Raw genomic sequence first — 24,070 nt, forward strand, 5'->3', positions numbered from 1 at the left:
ATGGCCAAATACAGATCACACAGAAGTGCATATACATTGGATATTATTGTGTCCATTACATTGATGAAAATTGCCATATATCGCTCTAGAGAATTCATGGCAGCAATCAAGGCCTTAGACAGTAGGCAGTAAGCCAAATGCACTCTTCTTTCCCATTCAATGAGACCAAGAATGTCCAAATTCTTTATGACACTGACTAGACATCATGCATGCGGTCTTCTGTGGTCTTCAGATTAGGAGCATCCCCATCAAGTCCCAGATGATTTCTTTTACATCTGTACTATATGTGGCACTGTTGTTTAAATTCCACAATGTGACATAGCCTCATCAAATGCTGGCAGAGACAATGCCACATCCTGTACTAGATGAGACAATGCCACATCCTGTGCCAGATGAGACAATGCCACATCCTGAACCAGATGAGACAATGCCACATCCTGTGCCAGATGAGACAATGTCACATCCAGTCCCAAATAAGACATGGTCACATCCAGTCTCAGATGATGGTGATGATGACAGTTTCTCTAGTTTAAAAAGCATGGCTGCTCTAACGAAATGAAGTGATTCAAAACTATGAAATGTGTAATCGTTATATATTTAAAACAATATCTAACTTGTTCATTCAAGCAAATAACTTGGTGTATAAATATCAATGTAAAACTAAAATATTTCAACTGTACAAACCTTTTAGTGTAAAGTCACTGGTGATTCATTACTGACTTATTCATTAGGGCCAATGTCAACAATCAGAAAAACACCACAGCTATTCTGAAAACAGGCTTGATCAACCTGTAGGGTAAAGGGTACCAGGGCTAGTCTTAGCTACAGAATTCAGTCCCAATGGAAAATAGGTTGACAAGTCAAAAGCTTACAACTCTGATTAGCATTTCAGACAGAAGTTCGAGTTGACAAGTCAGCACACGGGATGTAGCTCCTGACTGGTGTCACAGTACTAGCTTTGACGCACATTAGAAAGTGACCATGCATTATGTTACAGGTTCAATGTACTACCAGTGGGATAGACTGTCCTGGATACAAACGATTCTAGTATATTATGCACTTTTAATCTCTTTGGTAATAAAATCCAAGGGTCTCTAGAGAACCTAACCTAATCCGTCATTATACAACACAGAACATCTGTGTAGACTGACAATTGTGTCACTAGTTGCTGCAAAGCACTGAAGCTAACTCTTGTGACAATGTTTATTGAGAATATCACGTAGCTGTCGTCCATTGGCGCTCGTCCTGATGGCTGTGGGATCAAAGTGAGTTCTGCTGCAGCGATGGCCTTCGTCTTGCACAAGTTTGATGAGTCTGGTTGCCCTGTAAAGACAGCCAATCATACTGTATCATCAAAGCTACACAATATTGTAATTTAGTGCTTAAGTCAGCTGATGTCAGGTTATAATTTTAAGAGGAATGCATGAAAACATGCACAAACTAGGCAGCTAATATAATTTACTTGCACCTGAATTGAGACAAACATTAGGAAATCAGGATCGATGGCCAAAATATCATTTAATACAGCTCAAGTAATCACTCTATGCAAATAAGAGATGGGCTGGTATTACTGAGTAGCAAAACCTTTGAAGAGGTAGCCTATAGGTATGCTTTTGTGATAAAAATTCAATGATTTTCCTTGCCCAAAAACTATCTGTCCGACATTTTTGAAGGATTAGGCTAACACTAAGATAGCGGAGGTAAAAACTGGTCGAAAGGAACATGAAAGTCTACAGCCGTCAATCATCAATTCACCTAAACATAAACATCCGACAGCTATCAATCATCAATTATCACCTAAACATAGACATCCAGCTGAGGAGAAACCTACATTCACAGTAATGCACATCAATGGGCTTGACTTGAGACAATGGGACAGCATAGTCTCCAACAGATTTTATTGATGTTGGATTGTGACAGATGCCTTTTATTGACTTAGTTTAGAACGTACAACTTTAAAAGTAGGGCTCAATACATCAACCAAGCCTCCATAGCTCAGGGGTTAGAGCACTGGTCTTGTAAACCAGGGGTCGTGAGTTCAAATCTCACTGGGGGCTAAGATTTTTTTCATTTATTTTTTGTACTCTGGTTAATTTAATTGACATTTTTCGACATAACCGGTGGCGAAGAATCAGAATAGAACAAATTTCTTGTGCTTGAATGAGCCCAGTGTGTCCTATCAAAATTTGAGGGCATGATATGAAATGATGCAAAGCTCTGAATATTATTCAAAAGTTTTAAGTTTAATCGATTGAAAAATAGACATTGGGTCAACATACTTTGGTATTTCAACATTCTTGAGTCTCAAGTGATACACAAAGTAATAAAATGGTGGCATATCATATTCAGTTCCTCGTCCAAAATCATCCACCTTCATCCTCTTGCTAACTGGTACGTCTGAGTCTGGAATAGTCTCCTCTCCTCTCTCAACTGACACATTCAGCGAGGAATTCGATGCACAGACAGCCTCTGTTACCAAGGTAACGAGCAGCGACACAAGTCTGTTACTCAGTTTTAAAGTCTTTGCTGCAAGCTGCATTTTCTTGATGAAATCTATGTCGAATAAATTTCCAGCCCTGTAGGGGAAGGAGAAAGATCGATGAAATAAGAAAAATAAGATGATTTCAGAGGACTCATTGACATGTGCAAACAGTATAAAGGTCAGCCTTGGTTTCATCATCCAGCCCTCATGAAATAAGAAATGTGTTTGACTCCCAGGGAGCATGCTCGGGGTTTCAGCTAAAGAGCTTTACCTAGTGCCCTGCCCCTTTTCTAAATTTCCTCTTCACATTGCCTGACCTTTTTTTCAGATCATTTCCCTGCCTCTTTTAGACTGTACCCTAATCTGCCCTCTCTTTACAGGTTTCTACCTGAACAAGAATGATAGCCTGAAGATTCTCTACAGTGCATGCCCTACAAAACTCACCAAACTGGCCCAAGTTCCACACCTATTTTTGCTTGATTGTGACGATGGCAGTCGCACGGTAGCAAAGCATAGGGGTCTCCTGAAATCATGCAAGGAGAAAAAGAAGATTAATAAGACAAATTTAGTTTTCTATCTGGCTTGATTTTTCAGCCCATTAGGTTTTTTTTACTTACCTATTGGCTCACACGTCAGCGGGTAAATGATATGTTCCTGACAACACCGGCAATGCAAAACTCTTCTTATTAGATTCACACTCCGATCGGCATGATGGGGTCCACGTAAAACTTGGATGGCGACGAGGATGAAGTGATCAACTGCTACAGCATAGAGGACTTTGATGCCTTTATTACTCCTTGCAGCTGCCCTGGGAGAAAAGATGACGGCTAGGTATTGTATTGATGTTTTCTAATAGTAAAAAATCTTTTCATCATAGGTTGTATGTCAACTTTGAAGTTGGCGACTCATTTCCTATACCTCATTCCTAACTGCTGATTATCAATTTCATTTTTACCGATTCTCAAATAGTATCATATAGCTCTTTATTCCCATTTTGAACAGACTTCAGCCTGTTCATTGAGAACTGAGAATTAATGACTTTGCAATTTGCATTAAAGAAGCTTCTCTTGCTCTGGATATTGTCTAGATGGCAGCGAAGTATTTTTGGCCGCCAAGAGTAAAAGACGTTCTCCGACAGGAGCCAATCAATCTTTGAGCAGGGCATTCGCTGTGGAAAGATTAGAATCTGCATTATTTCATCAGCATGTCTGTTTTCATTTCACACACTTAGTTACCAACCTGACTGCCACTGCCGTAACCAACCGGACAGCAAACTCCTTGGAGTAATCCGTCTTTATACACCGAGCACAATAATTTCGCTGAGCAACCTGAGGACATTTTCCAAAGAGTGAAGCAACATCAGTGGACGTGAGCAAAACAATTCCATTGTCATTGATATTTCTGAAGACTGCGTCCAGGTAGGGCACTGTGCAGCCATTTGGATCGAGATGACTGAAAGGAAAATGCACATAATTAGTCTAGACTGGGGCTAGAATCCTGTCATTTATTTTCTTGACTGCACTATGACACCTATTGCAACCCCTGTGCAGCCATTTGGATCTGTTGCACTGTGCAGCCATTTGGATCAAGATGACTGAAAGGAAAATGCACATAATTAGTCTAGACTGGGGCTAGAATCCTGTCATTTATTTTCTTGACCGCACTATGACACCTATTGCAACCCCTAATCCTTCCACTTAACTTTGACCCTAACCCCTATACAAATCCTAATGGAGTCAGGTCAGAATAGTCACATGGATGTTGAGGGAGTTGTGTTTCATTGTGTTTGGAAATTTGAGTGAGTTCCCTCAAATGGGAAGGGAGGTAGGATGCCAAACAACTCGGCTCTTTTCTCAGTAAAACCTATGTTTCATTTTTCATATCATATGATAACAAATCCCAACAGGTCATTTAAAGTGTAAACGGAAAATGCTCAAGGGTACATCTTTTAATCTGCCATCTTGGGCACCAATTGTGAAGGATGGGATCTGCCCAAGTCAAATGGACTTAAGTCTGAGGGTAACACAGAATAAATGGTAGTGATCATGACATGGTCACCCTTGCATCTGACCATGGACTTACATAAAATCAAACCGTCTTTGATGAAGCAGGACATTTACATCACTCTGTATCACCTCAACTGTTAAAGGGACATCCTCACTTGAAATTTGTGGCTCCTGAGGAATCTGATTTTCAAAACTCCGCCTCACAAATGCTGCACTAAAGGTTTTATCGGTAGTCGGAGACCTCAAACTTGGCCGGAGCACATCGGCAAAAGTGTCAGACGAGCTACCAAATCTTACTCTGGATTTCAAACAACAGTTATTCAGATGAACATGTTTCCTTATCGTTTCCAAGGCGATCGGATTGACCTCTGCCACAGTGACCTTAACCTTGTGTTTCAGATTCTTCTTCCATTGCAGTCCAACCAGACCTGTGCAGCCAAACGCATCAAGGCATTCAGGCTGATCTCTTTTCTCTGCTAACACAGCCAAAGTACACAGACTGAACTCCCTGGAGGAGAAAGAAAAGAGTAAGTCATACAATTACCAGCAAGCCTAAACTAGTCTTTCCACTAATTTGCAACTTGACTGAAAGAAGGATTTTACCTGTCAAAATGGCTCAGAATAGATCTGAAACTTTTTTTAGGGAATGCACCAAACTACTCACTACACATATTCCCAGTGAATAACATGATGATCTGTTTAACTGGACCCAAAGTTATCTTTGTATACAACCTTACTAACCTAGGCTAAGATAGATAACTTCACCTAGCTCAAACCCACCTATTAATGGCCATGGCAGGATTGAATGATTTCACTTTCTTGCAGACAGGTACAGCATCTTTGATCTCTTCAATTCTCACACCCAGTTCTTCTCTTACAGTTACACAGGCATCTGCCATGTTTTTTGAATGAGTGGACTGAATGAATACTTGATTAAGCACTCTCAGGCAAGCTTAGGCTGAAATAAATAGAAACAATTCATGACACTGTTAACTTTTAAAGCAAATGTTACCTCCACTTTTGTAAAATTCGAGCCAGTGAACAGTAGGCCTTAATTGCGACTCTTTTCTGTATACTATCACAGGACTTCACGCAATGACAGAAGAGTCATGCACACACTGCCATACTGACATAACTGTTTTTATAAATGTAAGGAAAGATTCGACTGATTGTCCGATGTTTCATCAACAAATTTCTGTTGATCTATATGGCCCCCCAATGATATTCATGCAGGCTGCATGATGTTTCAGTTTGGCCTACCCAGCCCTTGGCCAACAATGCCCAGCCCCTTGGCCTACAGCAATAGATCTAGATGGAGCGGCATGGACCAGCAGATCTAGATGGAGCTGCATGGATCAGCAGCAACTAGGACGTCCATGGCGTAAGCCGCTATGGACGACGTGTGCCAATAGACTAGTACTGATTCACACGACTGTGTGCGATGCATGTATGAAGTGTGGACGATTGAATAGTCATGAATGATCTACCGTGTGCATAAAGAAATTGGCATCTGAAGAGCTAAAGCACTGGCATGGCTTGGCCAAACACCTATCTAGCTCTGACAGGTGATGCATTAATGCCCATTGCCAGTGCGGCTGCCACGCCCCCTCCTATAATAACTAAGCCCACATCCTTCAGTTTTGAGGAGTTTTAGAAACATCTAGACCATGAGATTCTTTAATTATGCAATCTAGACACAGAGTTATGCACGTATCACCCACAATTAGTTTAATATGCGCCTCTAATCAGACAAAATTTCCGAGATTCTTACAAATTGTAAATTTGTTTACATTGGCGGCCATTTTAGGTGGCTGTTGATTTTAATAGCCGATCAAAAATAGTTTTAAAATCATTTTCTTCAAAAACCTTCGTTCAATTCAAAATGTATGATAACGCTTCCTTTTAAATTACTACATGAACAGTTTCAAGGGATAATATTATTTATGATAGTAGAATTTTATATTTTTATATATGCGGCTAAACCAGCTGTTCATGGACATCACGTGGTTTTCATACAAAATGGGAGACGGACAATTTCTCATGTTTCTCTAGAAATTTTATCTTTACCAATTTCAAAGTCCGATTTGCCTGTGACTCCTTACGAAACAACTTTGTTCCTTCGTTACATTTCACAGCAGTTCTCCTGGAGTGGTAAGAAATATTTACTTTCATTCACACTATCTGTCCTGTGCACTACTATATGACATGGTCCATCCATACCATGCCAAAAAGTGCTCTTCCATTATGACACTGTCACTGACAGTCAATTACTCAATGCACATGACATTGTGTACATCACATCAAGGCCTGCTAGTCGGTACGGCTTTACATGTACGTCGAGTTTGTGGCATATGAACTACCTGCCACCATATGTGTACTACTAGTCTCAATCTACAAGTACAAGACCCTTACTTCATTTTATAATATTAACTTTAAATCTCAACATGTTTTCATGTATTTTTAAAAATATCGTTATTTTTCAGCTGTTTCTATTCGGGATAGAACAAAAGGGAGTCCAGCCTACAAAGGTGTTCTGGTTGCACAACACATTAACATGAGAATGGATAGCCACATTCCATCAAAAACTCTTCTGGTCTTCCTACTCTTGGTGGGGTTCCTTGGGGCCAGTTCCGGTACCCTAAGTTCAAGCACTGAGGATGCCAGCTATGCCAGTAGATACAGATCTCTAGAAAGGTTACATCATGATGTAACTAGCATTAGTAACACAACAACTCAGGACGAGTTATTTGATTTTGCTGATAGTTTGGATGTTTTGAAAAATCTGTTTTCTTTGCCAAGCTTGTTAAAACGGAAATATCAACTACGTAGTACTCAGGATGAATTGCTGCAGCAGAACATCTCAGAAACTTGTGTCAACAACACTATGCAGATTGTGGAAGGTCTACTCCGGAGAGAGGGATGGGCTCTCAAAAGTGAGTATGCAGAAAATAAGATCTTAAAAACTGAGTTACTGTTAAAATATTAAGTTGAGAGCTTAGTGACTACTACGAGGTCTATGACAATGTGTTGTGATTGTAGTGTAAAGAAGGAGGAAACCAGACACCTAGCAGGAATCCTTCGACATCTTGTTGCTACTTACGGATCTGAATTTTCCTCGGTTGTGTAGAAATGTAATCTCTTGAGAATTTGATTCATTTTTATTTTCTAATTTGTCTCTATTCCCTTCAGTGTTGGATGCAGCTGGAAAGCCAGCCAGTGGCCTGATGGAGGGAAATCTCTACTGGTTCGGTTCATATGATGAGTGTTGGACCATCCATGCTAGCAGCATCAATGACTCCTCAGTCGACTTTGATGGCCGGTATTGTAAGATGGGAATAGGTGCACCACATGCCAAGGTGCCCTTTGGGATCGCGGTGAGTGCCATAATTTAAGTTCCCTTGACCTATCCTAATTTGAATAAAACCAACATTAATATTGCATTCTCCTTTATTTGTGCAAGCCTCACATTTTTGTGATTTTTCAGAGAGGACATAGTCAGAAACTAAGGGCACGATACTGGTTAACCTTGTGGTTTTATCAGTGGAAAATGTTTTTATTCCACCTGTGAGTTAGGAGCCCCAAACCATTGTCACTGATTTTCCTAACGAGTCAGTTATGTCTGATAATTTCCATTTACTTTTCAGGGAGCATTGACTGTCACCTACGGGGTGTGTTTGCCAAACAGCTGCAGCGGAGAAGATGCAGAGGTGATGTTCAACACTTGTGAGTACCTCAGTTCAAAAACTGATATCAAGTGAAGAATTTTAATCGATTTTGGTATCCTTCGTGATTTAAGTATTCACAGACATGAGTATCTTTCAAAGTTAAAAATATTTGTTCTCAGAGTGCCTGGGCTAAAATGCCTGTGACTTAATATGGTAGGACTTCTTGAAATCGCTCAAAACTAGGTTGCAATCATACATTTTGACCTTCAATTAGAGGGAATGACTCATTTCCTCCTGCTATCTTGACATTATTATGCAAAAAAATTTGTGTAATCAGTTTCCTGTGACCCAAGGTTTCTGGCCTTTGCAGTCTTACTCAAGAAGATTTCCCTATCTTGTAATCTAGAATTATTCTGTTTTCTTACAATGGAGTTTCTTCATGCAAATCTTCCTTACAATGGAGTTTACTTTGTGCAAATGATATTTGCTTAAGATTAAAACCTTGCTTTTTATCTTGGTCAAGTGTTATCTGGTAACCTGATAATGAAAGTGATTTCCATGACCTTTGGGGCAAACAATAAAAGAAAGATTGTTTGGGTGTACATGGACATGTATATTTCACTTGGACCGTGTCCATGAACAAGGCACTGTTACAGATGTCTGATACCAATGTCTCTATGTGTGCCTTTTAAACTGTGACTGTCATGACTGTTCAGTTGTAAAATGTGAAACTTTTGAAGGGTTCTTCTTTAATGCATTTGCACCAAATGAATAATAAAGCAATGTCTCCTGAAGTGATTTTTAGCCTTCTGCTCTCCATGTGGAGCCAATGTAGTCAGGAGATTCAGACTCTTGACTAGCAGACAAGAGGTCCCTGGTTTTAACCCCACTGACAGCATGCATGACGCTCATGCCAGGTTCTTTGCCCAATTTGCCTTACTCCACCTCGGTATACAACTGAGTACCGTTCCTGTCTGTTATGCAAAAGTTCAAGTATTGCTGATTGAGCAGCTCATCTGAGATCTCCTGAAAGGTTTCATGATAAATCAGCGTGAATGTGTGAATTTGAATGATAATTTTTACTGTTGCTGATAGTGATAGTGATATCAGACTATGGTTCAGTCCCAAATCTTTTTTTTTCTCCTTTCAGTAATTGGACTTGCAACTGGTACGCAGAGGCTTCCAGTCCAGAACCGTACTGTTCAGGTGTTTACTTCAGAGTGTAAACTTCAACCTGCTGACCTTGAATGGACAGGTGGGGCTATAGCTGCGCTGTAAGTTGTTGGCCAGGCCACATAAAAAACAATCGCGGTTTCTCATTAGCGTATGCCAATTTTCATTTTGCTGGCCTGCCTATTTGTAGCACTGCGGCCACGTTTGATTACTGGACGTAAACGTGCTCTCAGAAATAAATAAATAAAAGTATGAAAATGATATATAATTGTTGTTAGAAGTGTTTGTCTTTTTGATTTTTCAGGTGTGTCCTGTCGCTCTTTACGTTCCTCCTCATAATCGGTACGATCTATGATATCCTTCATCAACACACCGGGATCTTCAAAAATAGGCCAAAATTGTACATGTCGGAAAAGCACATCATCAACCAATCAGCAGATGGCAGCACTGTGGAAAATGGCGAGACGATTTCGTCAGCTAGCGTGGATGTCAAGCAAAGTGGTGAAGTTGGGAAATACTCCAAGATGTCAGATCCTGGCCAGCAACAAAAACCTGGTGGGTCTTTTAAAGACCTGCTACATTAGTTCAGAAATTTGACAATTGGTCGTGAATTTGAAATTGCCGTTTGTATGTGAATATAGATTTCAACAGTGCCAAAGACTGATGTACAAATACTCTACGGAATATAGCTCATTGCTAAATCAAACACAATCCATTCCCCTAACTATGCATACCACTCAACTGAAGACCACCAATTTGACATCCAGCTGCTGCCTATAGTCTGTTGCCTATAGTCAGCTGCTTCCTATAGCTCATTGCTAAATCAAACACAATCCATTCCCCTAACTATGCTTACCAGTCACCTGAAGACTACCAATTTGACACCCAGCTGCTGCCTATAGTCTGCCTTCAAATCAATTATGTTTTCAACATTTTTTGTTTTCCTGAGTTTTGACACAAATTGTCTCAGATACAGATAGTGTTATAATTGTTCAATTGTTATAATTTCCTAATTGTCAGTCAAAGAGTTTGATTGCTATTATAACTCATCTCCTTCAGGTATTCTCCATAATGTCATTGTGGCCTTCTCTGTCTACACGAATGGTGTTAAGATGCTGGGAACAGCACAACCTGAGGGGTCTCTCCGGGCAGTCCATGGCATTCGCTTTATCAGTATGTCCTGGGTTATCCTTGGACACACTTTCTTCTTTCTCTTGACATCACAGACTCTTGGTAAGTTACCATGAACGTAGACTTTCTGAATGGGTTCTACTAATTTACAGGGCCACTCAGATTATACCATTCTCCTGAAACTCTTCTTGACCCTTCCGATGCAGACCCGTTGGAAGCCAATGGGTGAAAACCTTTTGCCCTTACCGGTCCTCTTCTAATGTCAGCAGCTCAAGCTAATCCCATTCCCATCACAATAGCTCTTTGATCATGAAGCACCGAGCAGATGGTGCAGGTTGCCTTTTCCATCCCATAGATCTTGTCTGGGGTTGGACGCAATGTGGGATGGGTCAAGAATCGCTCTCACTTCATGTAGCCTGTTCTCACAAACCATTTCAACCACTCCTATACAATGTAGTTTCCAAACTTTTATCATACAGGAAATATTGCACCCTACTACCAGATGATGCTGGAACGATGGACGGCCCAAGCTATCCTCAATGCCACTGTATCTGTAGACACCTTTTTTGTCCTGAGGTAAGACATCGATATTGATATGTCGTTATTCCGAACAGAGATTTTCTTCTGTTTCTGGTCATATGAAAATTTGGTGTATCAAGTGAAGTGATCTGAAAATTTAAAATATTTTGACCAGGAAGGAGGATTCCATTGTATTTACTCCTGTTATTCACTCATCACAGGTCTTGGCTACCCCTGCCACTTGATGTTACAATGATGAGTCTCGTCTCAAAGGTGTGACAAGCCAAGTGAAGTTATTATTTTAGTCACTCATTGATTGTCAGCCAATCTTTAAACTTTTAAGCTATTTTCAGCGGTGTTCTCCTCAGTTACCTGTTCATGAGGGAGATGGGTAAGATGGGAGGTCCGAGGAAAGTCAACTGGTTCATGTTTTACTTTCACAGATACTGGAGGTAATCATTCTCATCATTATTTGAGCATCACAGACCTGCCTTCTTTTGTTTTTGCTCTTAAAGGCGTTACATGTAACATTGCATGAACAAACGACGTTCTGATTAGTGATTGCTTAATACTAGGTCTGGGGAATTACTACCCGATTTAGAGTAATGGGTCACTACTCACAACTTACTTTCAGACTGACCCCTCCATACATGCTTGTGATGCTTATGTATGTTCCATTGTACCGCTATTGGTCTGAAGGTCCACAATACCCACAGGCTGCTTATGGAATCGATGTGAACTGTCCAAAGTACTGGTGGACAAATATCTTGTACATCAATAACTTGGTTCATAGTTCTCAACAGGTGTGTATACATTTTGTATTTCGTGAATTTTGTGGAAACTTCCCAAAGCAGAGTCTTCCTAATGATGTACTGAAGCAACCTGGCAGTATCCCTCTTCTTTCACTTACTGTAAAGAGTGATGTAAAATCCACACTGCTTCATTTTGGTATATGATGTCACAGAGCGCTCTGCTGCTGAACTGATGTAACATCATTGTGTGGTGTCCAAGACCATGCGTTTAAAGCCCAATATGGCAGTGATGAAGTAGCAGTCCATGCTTTTCCCTGTTTATTTTGGTCATTGTTATTTCAGTGCATGGGATGGTCATGGTACCTGGCTAATGACATGCAGTTCTTCATCATCAGTCCGATCATCCTTTTGGCATTCTACTTGTAAGTTAACAGCTTGTTTCTCTTTTGTATCTTTTTGTTTATCAGGCTGCCCTCTATCGCCTGAAACCCAAAGCATCTCTTTGTGGCACCAGTCTTAAAATCCCCAAAGTGTCCTCTAAAATGTATAAAAACAGGCCGGTGCCACAGTTTTACAGAGAGCAAGCAATAGTAAGCACTGAAAACAAAGCATGTGTGTAAACATGGTGTCATATGCTTCTGTCATTTTCTCAATTAAATTCGTTTTGTTTCAGTAATGCTGCGGCAGGTGGAGTTGTTACGGCCGCTCTGGTACTGATGAATTTCATTGCTAGCGGAGTGATCACTACGGAAAACAATGCACAGGCAACATTTATTGCTATGGCAGAGTAAGTAATCAGGCATATCAGTGCAATAGTGAAGAGACAGTTTTATCATTGACATTGACAGGATGAAGAACAGCATGAAAGATCAATATTTAAAAAAGTAATAAACTGTGTATTTCAAGTTTCATCGCTCTCACTTGGGTCCTTATTTCCAGTGGGCCACATGTTGACAAATCTTATGAGGAGACCAGGCATTAATTTTCTTCCTCTTTCTGTTTTAGTATATCTGACAAGATCTACTGGAAGCCATGGTGTAGGATTGGACCTTATGCACTTGGCATTGCTCTTGGCTATATCTTACATGTCAACAAATGTAAAGTGAAAAAGGGTTTGGTAAGTAGACTTGGATGCGAAATTTTACCAAGGAAGTGAACCAATATGGCTGTTATCAATGTGGAAGGGGATGGATTTTCATACCTAACCTCTTCGATATGAGTGCCCGTTCACACAGCATTTGCTGTTTTGAATTATCATGATTATGTGAGTATTCAAGTATGGATGTCCATACCAAAACAAACAGTGCAAGTATGGATATCTTTACTAAAATGCAAGGTATTGAAATCCATCATTTTCCATATTGGTTATAGCAGGCATACTTCTTTCATGCTCTGGTGTTCAAACTGTTCAGTTTCAAAGTTGATGCGGCACTTCTCTTCCCCTCTGCATTACAAAGTTGCCTGATAATGTGTGCTAAGCACAGATCTTTGAATTGCCCTGGTCCCCTGCTGTGGAAGTTCCTGGTTTTCCTGAGTCCCAGTCAAGGCAATTTGATTACTGTGTACTTCTGTCTTTTCTCCTTTATATGAGCCAGCATAAACAACGTGTGTTTATCCCTCACCTTTCTAATCAATATCTTATACAAAGTTCTACTTTGCTTTCAGATGACAAACGTCATCATGGTCGTTGGTTGGTGTATAGCCATCGTCCTCGGAATCCTTGTCGTCTATGGTCTCTATGATGACTACGATGGCAGCGTCTCTCCGCAGGCTGTTGCCTCTCTTTACAATGCTACCGCCAGGACTGGTTGGGGGTTGGCAGTGTGTTGGGTCATCTTTGCTTGTGTCACAGGTTACGGAGGTATGTACGAGTCCAGACTTTCTTTGATCACTACCCCAGTAGTTGTTTATGGCTGTGCTGTCTACGCTGAACAAGCATAATAGTTCACTTCTGATTGGTCAGTACCTGTGAATAAGTCACAAATCGTTGCTTGAGGATAGTGGCCAATGATTGTATGCATTCTTTAAACTAATCAATGGAAGTACTAAACTGTTTTTGACTAACTTGATTAACTTTTTCCATCCAGGCTTTGTTAACATGTTCCTCTCCTGGAAAGGCTTCATCCCACTGAGTCGTCTGACATACTGCGCATATCTTGTCCATCCTGTCATCATGACAGTTTACTATACGAGTCTGAGAGCGCCATACATAGCCACGGATACTATGCTGGTATGTATAAAAAAACTACCGTACTAAAATCTTTTATTAGTTATATCTTTAGGCTATCACTCACATTCATCCATCTGTAAACAGTTCAATTAAAATTCCTGTTAATGATTTTCAGTGACATAGGTTATACATGGACACTTTCAGTGCCATCTGACATTGATCTGCGTCACCAAGACACCTCTTCCAGCAACTTATTTGTTTTCTTAAGGCTTCAATGTTAAAACAAAATGAACGCCCCCTGAAGGGCAGGTTGGAACTAAAGGAGCTTGAATTCATTGACGTCATGCACCTTTCATGTCAGAGCTTTATTTGAATGGCGTATTATTCATCTTTCCAGATCTATTCATTCTTCGGACACTTGGTCGCCGCATACGTGATTGCGTTTGCTACCTCGCTTCTATTCGAGTCACCCATGATTGGCCTGGAGAGGGCCCTCTTCAGGAAATGAGTGATGTGATATTTTGATTGTGATTCACTTGTGATTGTTTCAATGTTATTTCATCACCCCAGAGAATCAATTCCAGAGCTCCGAGCATAACCTTCTTCCAAGCATCTGCTCCATTGTCTCAAATACCAAATTCTGTTCTTATTTTACTGGGACATTGGGATCTGGGGCCCTTCGGGGACTCAATGATCGAAGTTTAACATTAAGTATCCAGTAGGCTGAATTGTAAAAACCTTTTGATTGGGTTGCTTATATTTGCGATCTTAGCGGAACTACAGTTCTTGAAAGCTGTCCACAGCTGGCCCGAATGCAAAGGAACCTGAGATGCTTGGAACCACGTAATGCTTGGAGTTTGGGAATTTGAATCTTCGAGGTGTTCATAGGAGAGATTATGATATGTGGTGTTTGTTGACCTTCAGCTCAATTCGATATTTTAATGTCTTATTTATACGTTAGTTCAATCAGGAAGAGGGTTACTATAGTCGTAGTTCCACCTATCATAAAACCCCGTGTTTTTTCAAGACCCGTGTCTTTGCCGTGTGTCAAAAAACCTGGGGCGCACTTACACCTATCAGTGGTGTTAGATAATGGTTAATAGCCCCGGCGACAGGTGCGCTGTAGGTAGAGAGCTCTCCTGTGTTTCTTTCCCATTGGAGGGGAATTTTGCATGCGCAATACCGAGGCAACTACACCGCGCCATCTGTTGCCGGATCTTAGAACTTGCAATTGCCGTGTCTATTCAGATTCCACCTATCAAAAAACCCGTGTTGAACACGGGTCTAAATTAGCCCCCGATTAGCCCCATTGAGCTCGATGGGGCTAATAGACACGGGGATTTGACACACGGGTCTATTTAGACACGGCAATTCATAGGTGAAGGCGCAAAAGACACGGGGATTTGATAGGTGGAAGTGCGACTTATGATACCACAGGCTACGGGTCTAGGGTTTTTCTACTTAAATGTCTCAATACTCGGTACAATCTTTTTTTGATTTGTCGTAAAATGGCAAGTGGTTTCAGGTGGTAGGTAATAGGTAGTAGGCCTAACTCTCTTTACTTACTCAGTTTTGAGGGGACTCTAGGCAGTACAGTGGATTCTTTAGTAAGGCCTCAACCCGGTATATACCGGTAATGTCAGCTAAATGGTTAAAAGAGAGCAGAAGGTACACTTAAAAGGATAATCAGTGATGACACGCTCATGAGATGTGCTATTTGTGAATGGACAGAGTATGTTATAAATTACCAGATTCTACTTTTGTTGAACTGAAGATATATATTTTTATACTGATTAAGCAAATATTCTAATGTTGAATATTTTTCCAATGAGTTTCTTTTTTGATCACATGATTTTTATATTGTGACTGAAGCACATTGTATACTTTCGATTCAGCAATAAAACTGTGATTGTTGCAACATATCTCTTGTCTTAGTTCTTGTTGATGAGACAACGTATTCATGGATCTGTCCATTCAAATATTCCATGAAATGGCGGTACATTGTATACTTCCTATTCTACTTCTGCAACAATAGGCCCATCTGAGCACAATGTCATTCTTATAATGGAGAGACATAACATATCTTCCTTATCATTGCTGTGTTGCCTATGCAGAAAAAGATTCTGTGTTATCTAATCCATTTGTCTTTTGAGGACAAAGTCACAACCATGTGCGAATACACATTTGAAAGTCACATCCATGACTCAGTGTCCGCCTTTATGTACTCCTGCTCAAACAACTCTCACATCCCTGGTTTTCATGACTCAAAATTCAAGGTTTTTAATTTGATTCGATGATAGACCTTGCTGAACATTAAGTGGAACCTCCTTCAGTGGAATATTTCTTTATATTGAGACAGTGGTTTCGGTCCCAAAAGGGTGATCAGGCTTCTCTCCTGTCCGTTATCAGATCATCCTATTTGATAAGGAGAGCGTTTGTTAGTCCTAAGTGTGTTCTTAATATAGAGGTTTTAACTGTGAATGGATTATTCCAGTTTCTTTATTGAGTGGAACCCAGCTACCTTCGGAGGAGAATCTCCTCGGCAAAGAACATCTGACGAGACAGGTTGTTCTTGCAAATGATGTTTTCTAAATTCTAAATAATATAGAATATACATGGCGTCGAAGACAATCAATTGTGTTTGCAAAATAAAAAACATGTATATAGGTTAATACTAAACAAGGTAGAACAATGTCTCAAGTGGTAATAAGTGTCATTAATCGGTAACTCTTGACCGAATTTCATTTTTCCAAGAGTGTAAAAGTGGGCCAAGAATATGATCGTATAACGCTCCGGACGCGGTGCATATCGGTTTCGCAGCCCTTACGAAGAGTTACGAACGACGAAAATGAAGTAAGTAATGTACTTTATCAAGGATATTTTGTGAATATTTCCTTCCCCCTTACAAGTGTGGCGCGCAAGTCAAATCCGCATAGGACTTGAAGACACGTCAGACGTTCCTAGTTCGTCGCATAACCTGCCCATAACCTGCCCATCATGAATCAAAAACAGGATGACGAATGGACGCCTCATTAGTTAAGACTTTCTAAGAAAAGAAAAGATAAAGATAAAATGAAAACGAAAATGAAAAACAAGCCTAGTAAGAGGCCTATAATGCCTTGTGGGAGGCCTCTGGCTATGTCGTTAATGAGAACATATCATGATCAGACAAACTGTGAGACATACATGTACTACGGATGTTTTTATTACCCGGGCTGGCGGCAGTGTGGAAGTAAAGCGAACCCTTTGGGAGACCGTCCCCTCCTATGTTCATTTCCTTTGAGGTTGCTTACTGTTGAGATTTTTCCAGGATGACGGCATCACCGATGGACCCTGTCAGGAACGAAAAGCCCCCTGTCGGAGAGATGGAGAATACAATCCCATTAAAAAAGCAGATAGGACTGACGACTGCTTTGTCCTTCATCATTGGATCCGTAATTGGTATGTAGGCTAACCTACCGGTATCCGTAATTGGTATATATAGGTTAACGATTTCCGTAATTGGTATGCAGGCTAAACTTTACCGGTACTTACTTCTTTCTTGCAAGAATTGCCTTTCTGCCGGGAAAGGGTTTTTATATATGCCAGTTCAGATGCCAACATAATTCGATGGCAAAATGAAGGAGATGGACCAGACAAGAGGGTAGGTCATCCTATACAAGACCATAGAAATCATTTCCAAGTAAAATTGATGTTTCTGATTTACCATCGGTATCGAGATTGTGAATTTAGATCAATGCGATTATTGCCGGTTACTGAGTATTTATCTCACCCCTTGACAATCCAGGTTCCGGGATATTCATCTCCCCCAAAGGTATTGTGGAGGGGGTAGGGTCAGTGGGCGCCACCCTCTGTATATGGATGTTGTGTGGCCTCATATCGATATCATGTAAGTACTTAGTGGGCAAATTGTTTTTCGCTAATCAGAAACTTAAATGTTTTGATCGTTTTAAACCGAATATCTGCACTGATGGACTCGACTTGTCGTCGTCGTCTTCTTATTCTTCCTTTGTCCTCCTCCTTCGTAATCCTACCTGTAGTTGTTAATACCATCCCTCTTATTACTGAAAAACTGAAGCAAGGAGATGGATGACATAATTTTGTTTGAATTTCAGTTGCTTGTATCTACGCGGAGTTGGGGACCATCATCCACGTCCATGGCGGTGACTACATCTACATTGTGGAAGCCTTCAGGGACAAACACAAGTTCTTTGGTCCGCTGCCTGGTTTCCTAAACATTTGGATGAAGTGAGACTGGCCGCCGGCCTTTATTTATCATGAGGCCAAGTAGTTTAGATGCCCCGCCCTGTCAGATCAGATTTACTGGAAGAAAGCAACAAGAACACTTTATTATGTTATCCGTCGACTTAACATTTTTTGCAAGGGCGGGGCTTTCCTGGTATAAGACGCCTGTCAGCTTGGTTAATCCAACGTGACACGTTTGTTCTTTTGGAAGCTGGCTTCTTTCCGAAGCATTTGGGTTTGATTAGTAAAGCTAGGATTCCACAGCGGAGGTTTCCAGCTTGGCGGCCAGGGAGGCTCCGCTCTGTACAGTCTGCTTTCCGGCGTTGTGTTCGGAAAATTCCGCCGAGGTAGCGTAGATGTTTGTCAAGAGGCTACGAAGTTCCGACCTGACTCTTTGATAAACTAGAGGCCAAGTGGCCAGGAAGGCGCTGCTGTGGCAACTGAGGTTGTTGCCAGCGCACAAAATAAATTTATTTCTGCTTAAAATCTCCACAGGTTAATGCTCCAGGCCCCTGCAAGCATGGCCGTTCTTGCCCTTGCCTTCTCCCACTATATCACTGATCCCTTATTTCCTGATGGTTGCGGACCTCCGGAGTTCATCCTGAAGACGATTGCAGTCACAACGATATGTAAGTTGATAAAAATGTCCAGGGACTCTAGACCAATCCGCTCCCGCAGAGTTCAGATTTAGTATGGGACATGCTTATCGAAACCAGATATTTTATGGCTTATGCTGGGAAATGGCGTCTTCGACGTTCCGGATTTGAGAAGCTTTTCAATATCAACGCAAACATGTGGTAACGAGTTGGTTTCTTATATAATGAAGGACATCACAAATATACTATATATGTGTACCACTTGGTCTTTTGGGTCTTCAAATCGTTCTGTCCACGTCCAAAATAACAAAACTTTGTGCCTTGCTTTTAGTAACAGTGACTATGATCAACGTGTACAGCATCTCCATGGCAGCCTCCGTCCAGAACATCTTCACAGCTATCAAGACGGCTGCCGTTGTTATGATATCAGTTGTAGGCATCATCAGAATTTTACAAGGTATGGTGATTATTGCGATGATTTATGTTTTGTAATGTGACACCCTATTGGCAGAAGGGAAAAGTATGGATCGTTCACAACCCGGTGTGACCGGAATAAGTGTCCCTCGAATAAGTGTCCCCATCTTATTGTTGGGTGTTGGATTAAGGTTCAAACGAGACACGTCAGTTTGGGCCGTGGTCCATTTTGGTTGAAATGAATCACTATGTTCAATGATTGATTAACCAACGAAATCTCGTCAAATCTTGTAGTTAGGTGTCGTTTACCTACACTCTCAGGGCAGTTCGTCATACTTAACACCTTCAGCGCCGAACCACGTGGCCCAAATCCCCCTCCCTTTGAGCTGGTTATCGGAGTCTCATGGACTTCATGAAAGAACTACGCCATCGCCATCTTCAGGACACGGTAGTAACTGAAAAGACCGTTTGGTTCCTCCCTTGTCCTGAAGATGGCGATGGCGTAGTTTTTCATGAAGTCCATGAGACTCCGTTAGCCAGCTCAAAGGGGAGGGGAATTTGGGCCACGTAGATCTACGTGGTTCGGCGCTGAAGGTGTTAACATGGTCTGCATAGGGATGGACAAGGCCGATCCACTGCATCCGGAGTGTATAAATTTGTCCAGGCTGGGTCACTGCAAATTTCTTAGTTATGTCTCTGCCGGAGGATGTCGATTTATAGAACTGACCAACAGTTGCCGCCCATTGTGACTATCGAACGAAGTCTTAACTCGGATAGTATAAATGCACCAATTGATGTTTTAACTTCAGGACAAACCGACATCCTTGCCTCCGGGTTTGAAGGCACGGTGGTAACGGCAGGAAGCATCGCAATCGCCTGCTACAAGGGTCTATGGGCTTATGGAGGATCGTAAGTACATGTTAGTAGCACGAAAAGGTGACTTCGTTTCAAGGTTCTACCACGAGATGTTTTGAAAATGTTGAAGATCGTTTGCTCACCGTCAGCGGAAGTCGGCATTACTTTGCCGTCAGACTCGGACGCGACCTCGTCTCATCAACATCAGTATTCACCTAACTACAGAAAAGTTGTCCCTCTCGCACACTCATCGCTATACCATCCTCTAGTTTACAATATGGTGTGTAGCGGGCTTTAGAGGCAAACCAGGTCCGCTCAACCCGTCACGTTTTTCTGATTCCGTCCGCTTGTTTCATTTTCTAGAGAATGTGTAAACATCATTGCGGAGGAAATCATCAACCCACGAAGGTACGTCAACGTGTTTTTACAACTTTGTCAGGTTAGCAACAGCCTGAACTTCGGGGCCTTTTAATCAGTACTTACGGAGCTTATAGCGTATGCGTGCGTGGGGAGAAGCATACAACTGACACTGATATTCGAGGACAGGTTAGCATCAGTTATCCTTTAAATATTGTCAGAATCTGGTACTTTGTTCCAGACTAGTAGTTGCATGTTTTAGTTTAGCTGATCTTGTTTTAGAGCAGCGAGAGCTTTTAAATGAAGTCCCGCCTGAAGTCAAAGCGTTTTGTCATATAAAGCGAGCCAACTTATAGTTGTACAAATCCTTTTTTTGCAGGAATATCCCATTGGGTATTTTCCTGGGACTTGGTTTAGTCACCATGGTCTACATGCTGACCAATGTCTCCTACTTCACCGTTCTCTCACCAGCGGCGCTGGTAGCATCAGGGGCTGTTGCAGTGGTAAGATACCCCTTGAAACGTTACTTGTTATCGAAGGTGGGGCTTTCTTTTTTCGAACTTCAAGTTCAGTAATTCCAAGAGACGTAAGTCGATACCACTTCGACCAAACATCGACGATGTCTTGTCTCATCTTCATTGCAGAGCTGGGGAGAAGAAGCGCTCGGTGTGGCTGCCTTTATCATTCCAATCTCCGTCTGCTGTTCCGTGTTTGGAGCGCTCAATGGATCTATGTTCTCAAACGGAAGGTATGCTATTCCATATCATTGTATGTTAACTTTTGACCGGGAGTGCACATAGCAAAGTTAGCGGTGACCTCTAGCCGCCCTTTTTATCAAACGGTTCAGAAAGACCCCCACAGTTTCATCTGAGTGCAGGCAATCATCGAGTTGGCCGTGAATTTAAAAAAGAGAAACCATTATTTCAATTACTGTTACAGAAGTTGGTTTGCGGCAGGAAGAGAGGGACACCTCCCATCAATACTGTCCATGGTTCACGTGGAGAGGGTCACCCCAGCTCCAGCCATCATATTTCAGGTATAGGCCAATCTTTGTGCTTCATTTTCAAAGATGCCAACGGCGTTTTCAGACCTCTCTTCGCTGGAGTTCGCAAATCAAGATGCATTTTCGGCTCAACAAACAGAACGTGGACGGCATATAGTCAACATCAAATGATTTATTGATAGCAACTTATTTTGAGTATGTCTCGAATTTTTATTTTCACAGATGTTTCAGCGGACTTATTTCGTCTCTGTGGTCCGATTTCCTATGATAATGGTACCAGGAATGAGTTTTCAAAAAACGTTAGGAGGATTCTGTCTGCAACCTAGACCGTATATTTCATAAAGATTTCAAGACTGGGTGTGGAATTTATATTTTAGGCAGTGATGGCACTCATCTACATGGGCCTGACTGATATCTTCACCCTGATCAACTACGCGGTGTTTGCCGAGTGGGTCTTCAGATTGGTCACCATCGCAGCGTGCATCGTATTCCGGTTTACCATGAAAGATGCAAAACGGAAGTTCACGGTATTAAGTTGGCTATGATTACACTCGTTAGGCATCAGATTTCAGCCAAAACTGTTTGCTTCCTTGAAAAGCTGTGACTCCTTCTGACTGGATTTACTGTATCCGTCTAATTTTCAATCAATTTATGACATGTTTACGCAACTTTATAACTTAAAACTGATCTAAGTTAGAATCTTGTTGACATTTTTCTATTCCAGACGCCAAACATTATCTTGGCTATCAACATCCTGATAGGCTTATTCCTGACTGTGGTGCCCATCGTGAATGACCCTCGGGTGGAGTTCTTGTATGCCACATTACTTATCCTATTTGGGGTAGTCTTCTATGTTCCACTTGTGTACTACCGGATTCATATACCTTTTTCGGGTAAGTGTAGTTGAATTATGCACTGTTTCAACAGTGCCGGTGGTTTGGAAAGGGAACACTTGGACGAAAGATATGATTGTTTTTCATTCAAAGTATCTTCCAGCAGGACCATGATGTCTCCAATGCAGGGCCATTAAAACATTTAAACTGCAATAGACGCTTCACTAGAAAGAAATGTAACCGTAGGTCAAGCTGAAATACGCAAGGCATGTCCAAAATCGCCTCATAATTGGTCAGCATATCATATCAGCTTCCTTGTGATGCTACATGTTGCGGTGCATGGCAGAGAGAAGGTACATTATCCTCTCTCACCCATGTTGTCCTTCTTCTTCTTTTTCATTGCGTTAGACATAAAAACTGTGTCAAATCAAGGAATATATCTTAATTCTTGGTGATCATTCTCCTTTCAGACGACGTCTGCTGCATGCTGCAAGTCTTCATGGAGGTGGTGCCAACAAAAAAAACACTTGAGTAAACCTAGCCGCAATATAACATTGTCGATAATTTCGATAATGGCGGATGGTCAAATTAACTACTATTAGAGCTACCCAGTTTATCGTTACTGGCAATTTAAGTATCATTTTCAATCGAATACTAGTAATCAATAGGAGGCGAAGTTTCTTTGCTTCCGAGGTCGTTCTGTACCAAGAGAACTTATTGAACGGCGGTGTTTGCCAATCCTGGGGGTAATTCGGGCGATGGATTTATGCGTATACCTGAGATATCACATCCGTCATGTGGTATCTAACCAGTTGTTTGATGAGCCACTCCCCATAATAGCTCTAAACACGAGTTATTCCATCTCGATAAACAGAATGTAATATGAATAGATACCACTTGGAAAGCATTCGTAGGCGGTTGCGGTTTTAAGTATATAACTGTCAAGGAAAAGTGGTTGAACATGTGGTTGTTACCAAGGAGGCCCACACCGACGAAAAAATTCGTTGAAAAACGTTCGTTGTTACAAGGAGGGGCTGCAAAGTTAGTAATTACATGGAATATGTTCGCTGTTGCCAAGGAGAACCCATCCGTTGCTAATGAATTTCTTTTGAGGAAACTGGTTGGTTACTAATGGATACATTTGTAGTTGCTGAGGTGAACTAGCCTGATGCTATGGAATTAGTTCTCTATTGCTAATGGGAACTCGTCGTTTGGTCATGGAATACGTTCGTTGTACTAAGGGAACATATTCGTTACTCATGGAATGCGTACTCTACTATTAATGCTGCTTAGGGTAACTCGGCGGTTGCTAAGGTATATCGGTAACAAAGTATCACCATGTTTACTCGAAAGCTGAATTTAATGAACCTTTAAAACACTTCCCAAGACATGACGACTATGAACTCTTCCGTCAACGATGGAGTCGCCGTGCCAACGATCGACACGGAATTGCTATCAGAGATAAAGAGTGCGCAGCGTTTTGAAATAATAGTTAGGGTTACCATCACCGCCATCATCTTGCCTCTCGGCACAGTGGGAAATGTCCTCGCCTTCTTGGTGCTCCGACGAAAACTTTTGCGGGACTCCCCCGTGAATCTATTCCTCTCCGTCCTTGCTGTCGTCGATATGGCTGTCCTTTACCTGTCCTGTTTAGTCACAACTATTGCTTACGCAACGGGGGAGAATATCTATAATCTCAACGACGCTGGATGCATACTCAACTGGTTTGTCAACACGTATAGCGTAGACTTGTCCGCATGGATTCTCATTCTTGTCTCCCTGGAGCGAGCAGTAGCTGTTTGGTTCCCGTTAAGGTCCAAACGCCTTTACGGACAAAGACACCCGGCTTATATGGTCATCACAGTCTTC

The 24,070-nt window shown here is 41.4% G+C and overlaps 3 protein-coding genes and 1 non-coding gene across 6 annotated transcripts; 3 read left to right on the top strand and 1 right to left on the bottom strand.

Moving 5' to 3' along the window:
- Positions 1-36: 36 nt before the first annotated feature.
- Positions 37-6,295, bottom strand: LOC135501781 (TRMT1-like protein). Of its 3 annotated transcripts, none has more exons than XM_064794088.1 (8): positions 6,260-6,295; positions 5,269-5,446; positions 4,565-4,996; positions 3,722-3,934; positions 3,100-3,290; positions 2,927-3,005; positions 2,280-2,576; positions 37-1,323 (listed from the first exon to the last, which is right to left on the bottom strand). In XM_064794088.1, exons 2-8 carry the CDS (start codon positions 5,385-5,387, stop codon positions 1,185-1,187), a joined length of 1,470 nt encoding a protein of 489 aa, XP_064650158.1. In that variant the 5' UTR covers positions 5,388-5,446; positions 6,260-6,295; the 3' UTR covers positions 37-1,184. The 3 variants fall into 3 exon arrangements, with proteins under 3 accessions (XP_064650158.1, XP_064650157.1, XP_064650159.1); XM_064794087.1 differs by having other exon boundaries at positions 6,210-6,293; XM_064794089.1 differs by lacking the exon at positions 6,260-6,295 and adding an exon at positions 5,976-6,137.
- Positions 1,985-2,057, top strand: Trnat-ugu (transfer RNA threonine (anticodon UGU)). The gene has a single exon. It is a non-coding gene; the product is annotated as a tRNA-Thr (tRNA).
- Positions 6,296-6,509: 214 nt separating the features above from the next.
- LOC135501705 (nose resistant to fluoxetine protein 6-like) lies at positions 6,510-15,816 on the top strand. Its single transcript, XM_064793950.1, has 16 exons — positions 6,510-6,639; positions 6,972-7,421; positions 7,678-7,862; positions 8,133-8,211; positions 9,304-9,427; positions 9,631-9,881; positions 10,386-10,559; positions 10,937-11,033; positions 11,330-11,428; positions 11,611-11,779; positions 12,071-12,150; positions 12,402-12,515; positions 12,734-12,845; positions 13,394-13,589; positions 13,816-13,958; positions 14,296-15,816. Exons 2-16 carry the CDS (start codon positions 7,043-7,045, stop codon positions 14,404-14,406), a joined length of 2,313 nt encoding a protein of 770 aa, XP_064650020.1. The 5' UTR covers positions 6,510-6,639; positions 6,972-7,042; the 3' UTR covers positions 14,407-15,816.
- An 859-nt stretch (positions 15,817-16,675) lies between these two features.
- On the top strand, positions 16,676-22,750 carry LOC135501348 (b(0,+)-type amino acid transporter 1-like). The gene is made up of 14 exons (XM_064793416.1): positions 16,676-16,751; positions 17,209-17,339; positions 17,686-17,787; positions 18,014-18,146; positions 18,639-18,772; positions 19,071-19,196; positions 19,963-20,062; positions 20,372-20,416; positions 20,745-20,868; positions 21,010-21,113; positions 21,305-21,401; positions 21,746-21,895; positions 22,093-22,261; positions 22,672-22,750. Exons 1-14 carry the CDS (start codon positions 16,747-16,749, stop codon positions 22,734-22,736), a joined length of 1,485 nt encoding a protein of 494 aa, XP_064649486.1. The 5' UTR covers positions 16,676-16,746; the 3' UTR covers positions 22,737-22,750.
- Positions 22,751-24,070: the final 1,320 nt, after the last annotated feature.

The sequence above is a fragment of the Lineus longissimus genome, chromosome 17, assembly GCF_910592395.1.
Source record: "Lineus longissimus chromosome 17, tnLinLong1.2, whole genome shotgun sequence".
Classification (NCBI taxonomy): domain Eukaryota; kingdom Metazoa; phylum Nemertea; class Pilidiophora; order Heteronemertea; family Lineidae; genus Lineus; species Lineus longissimus.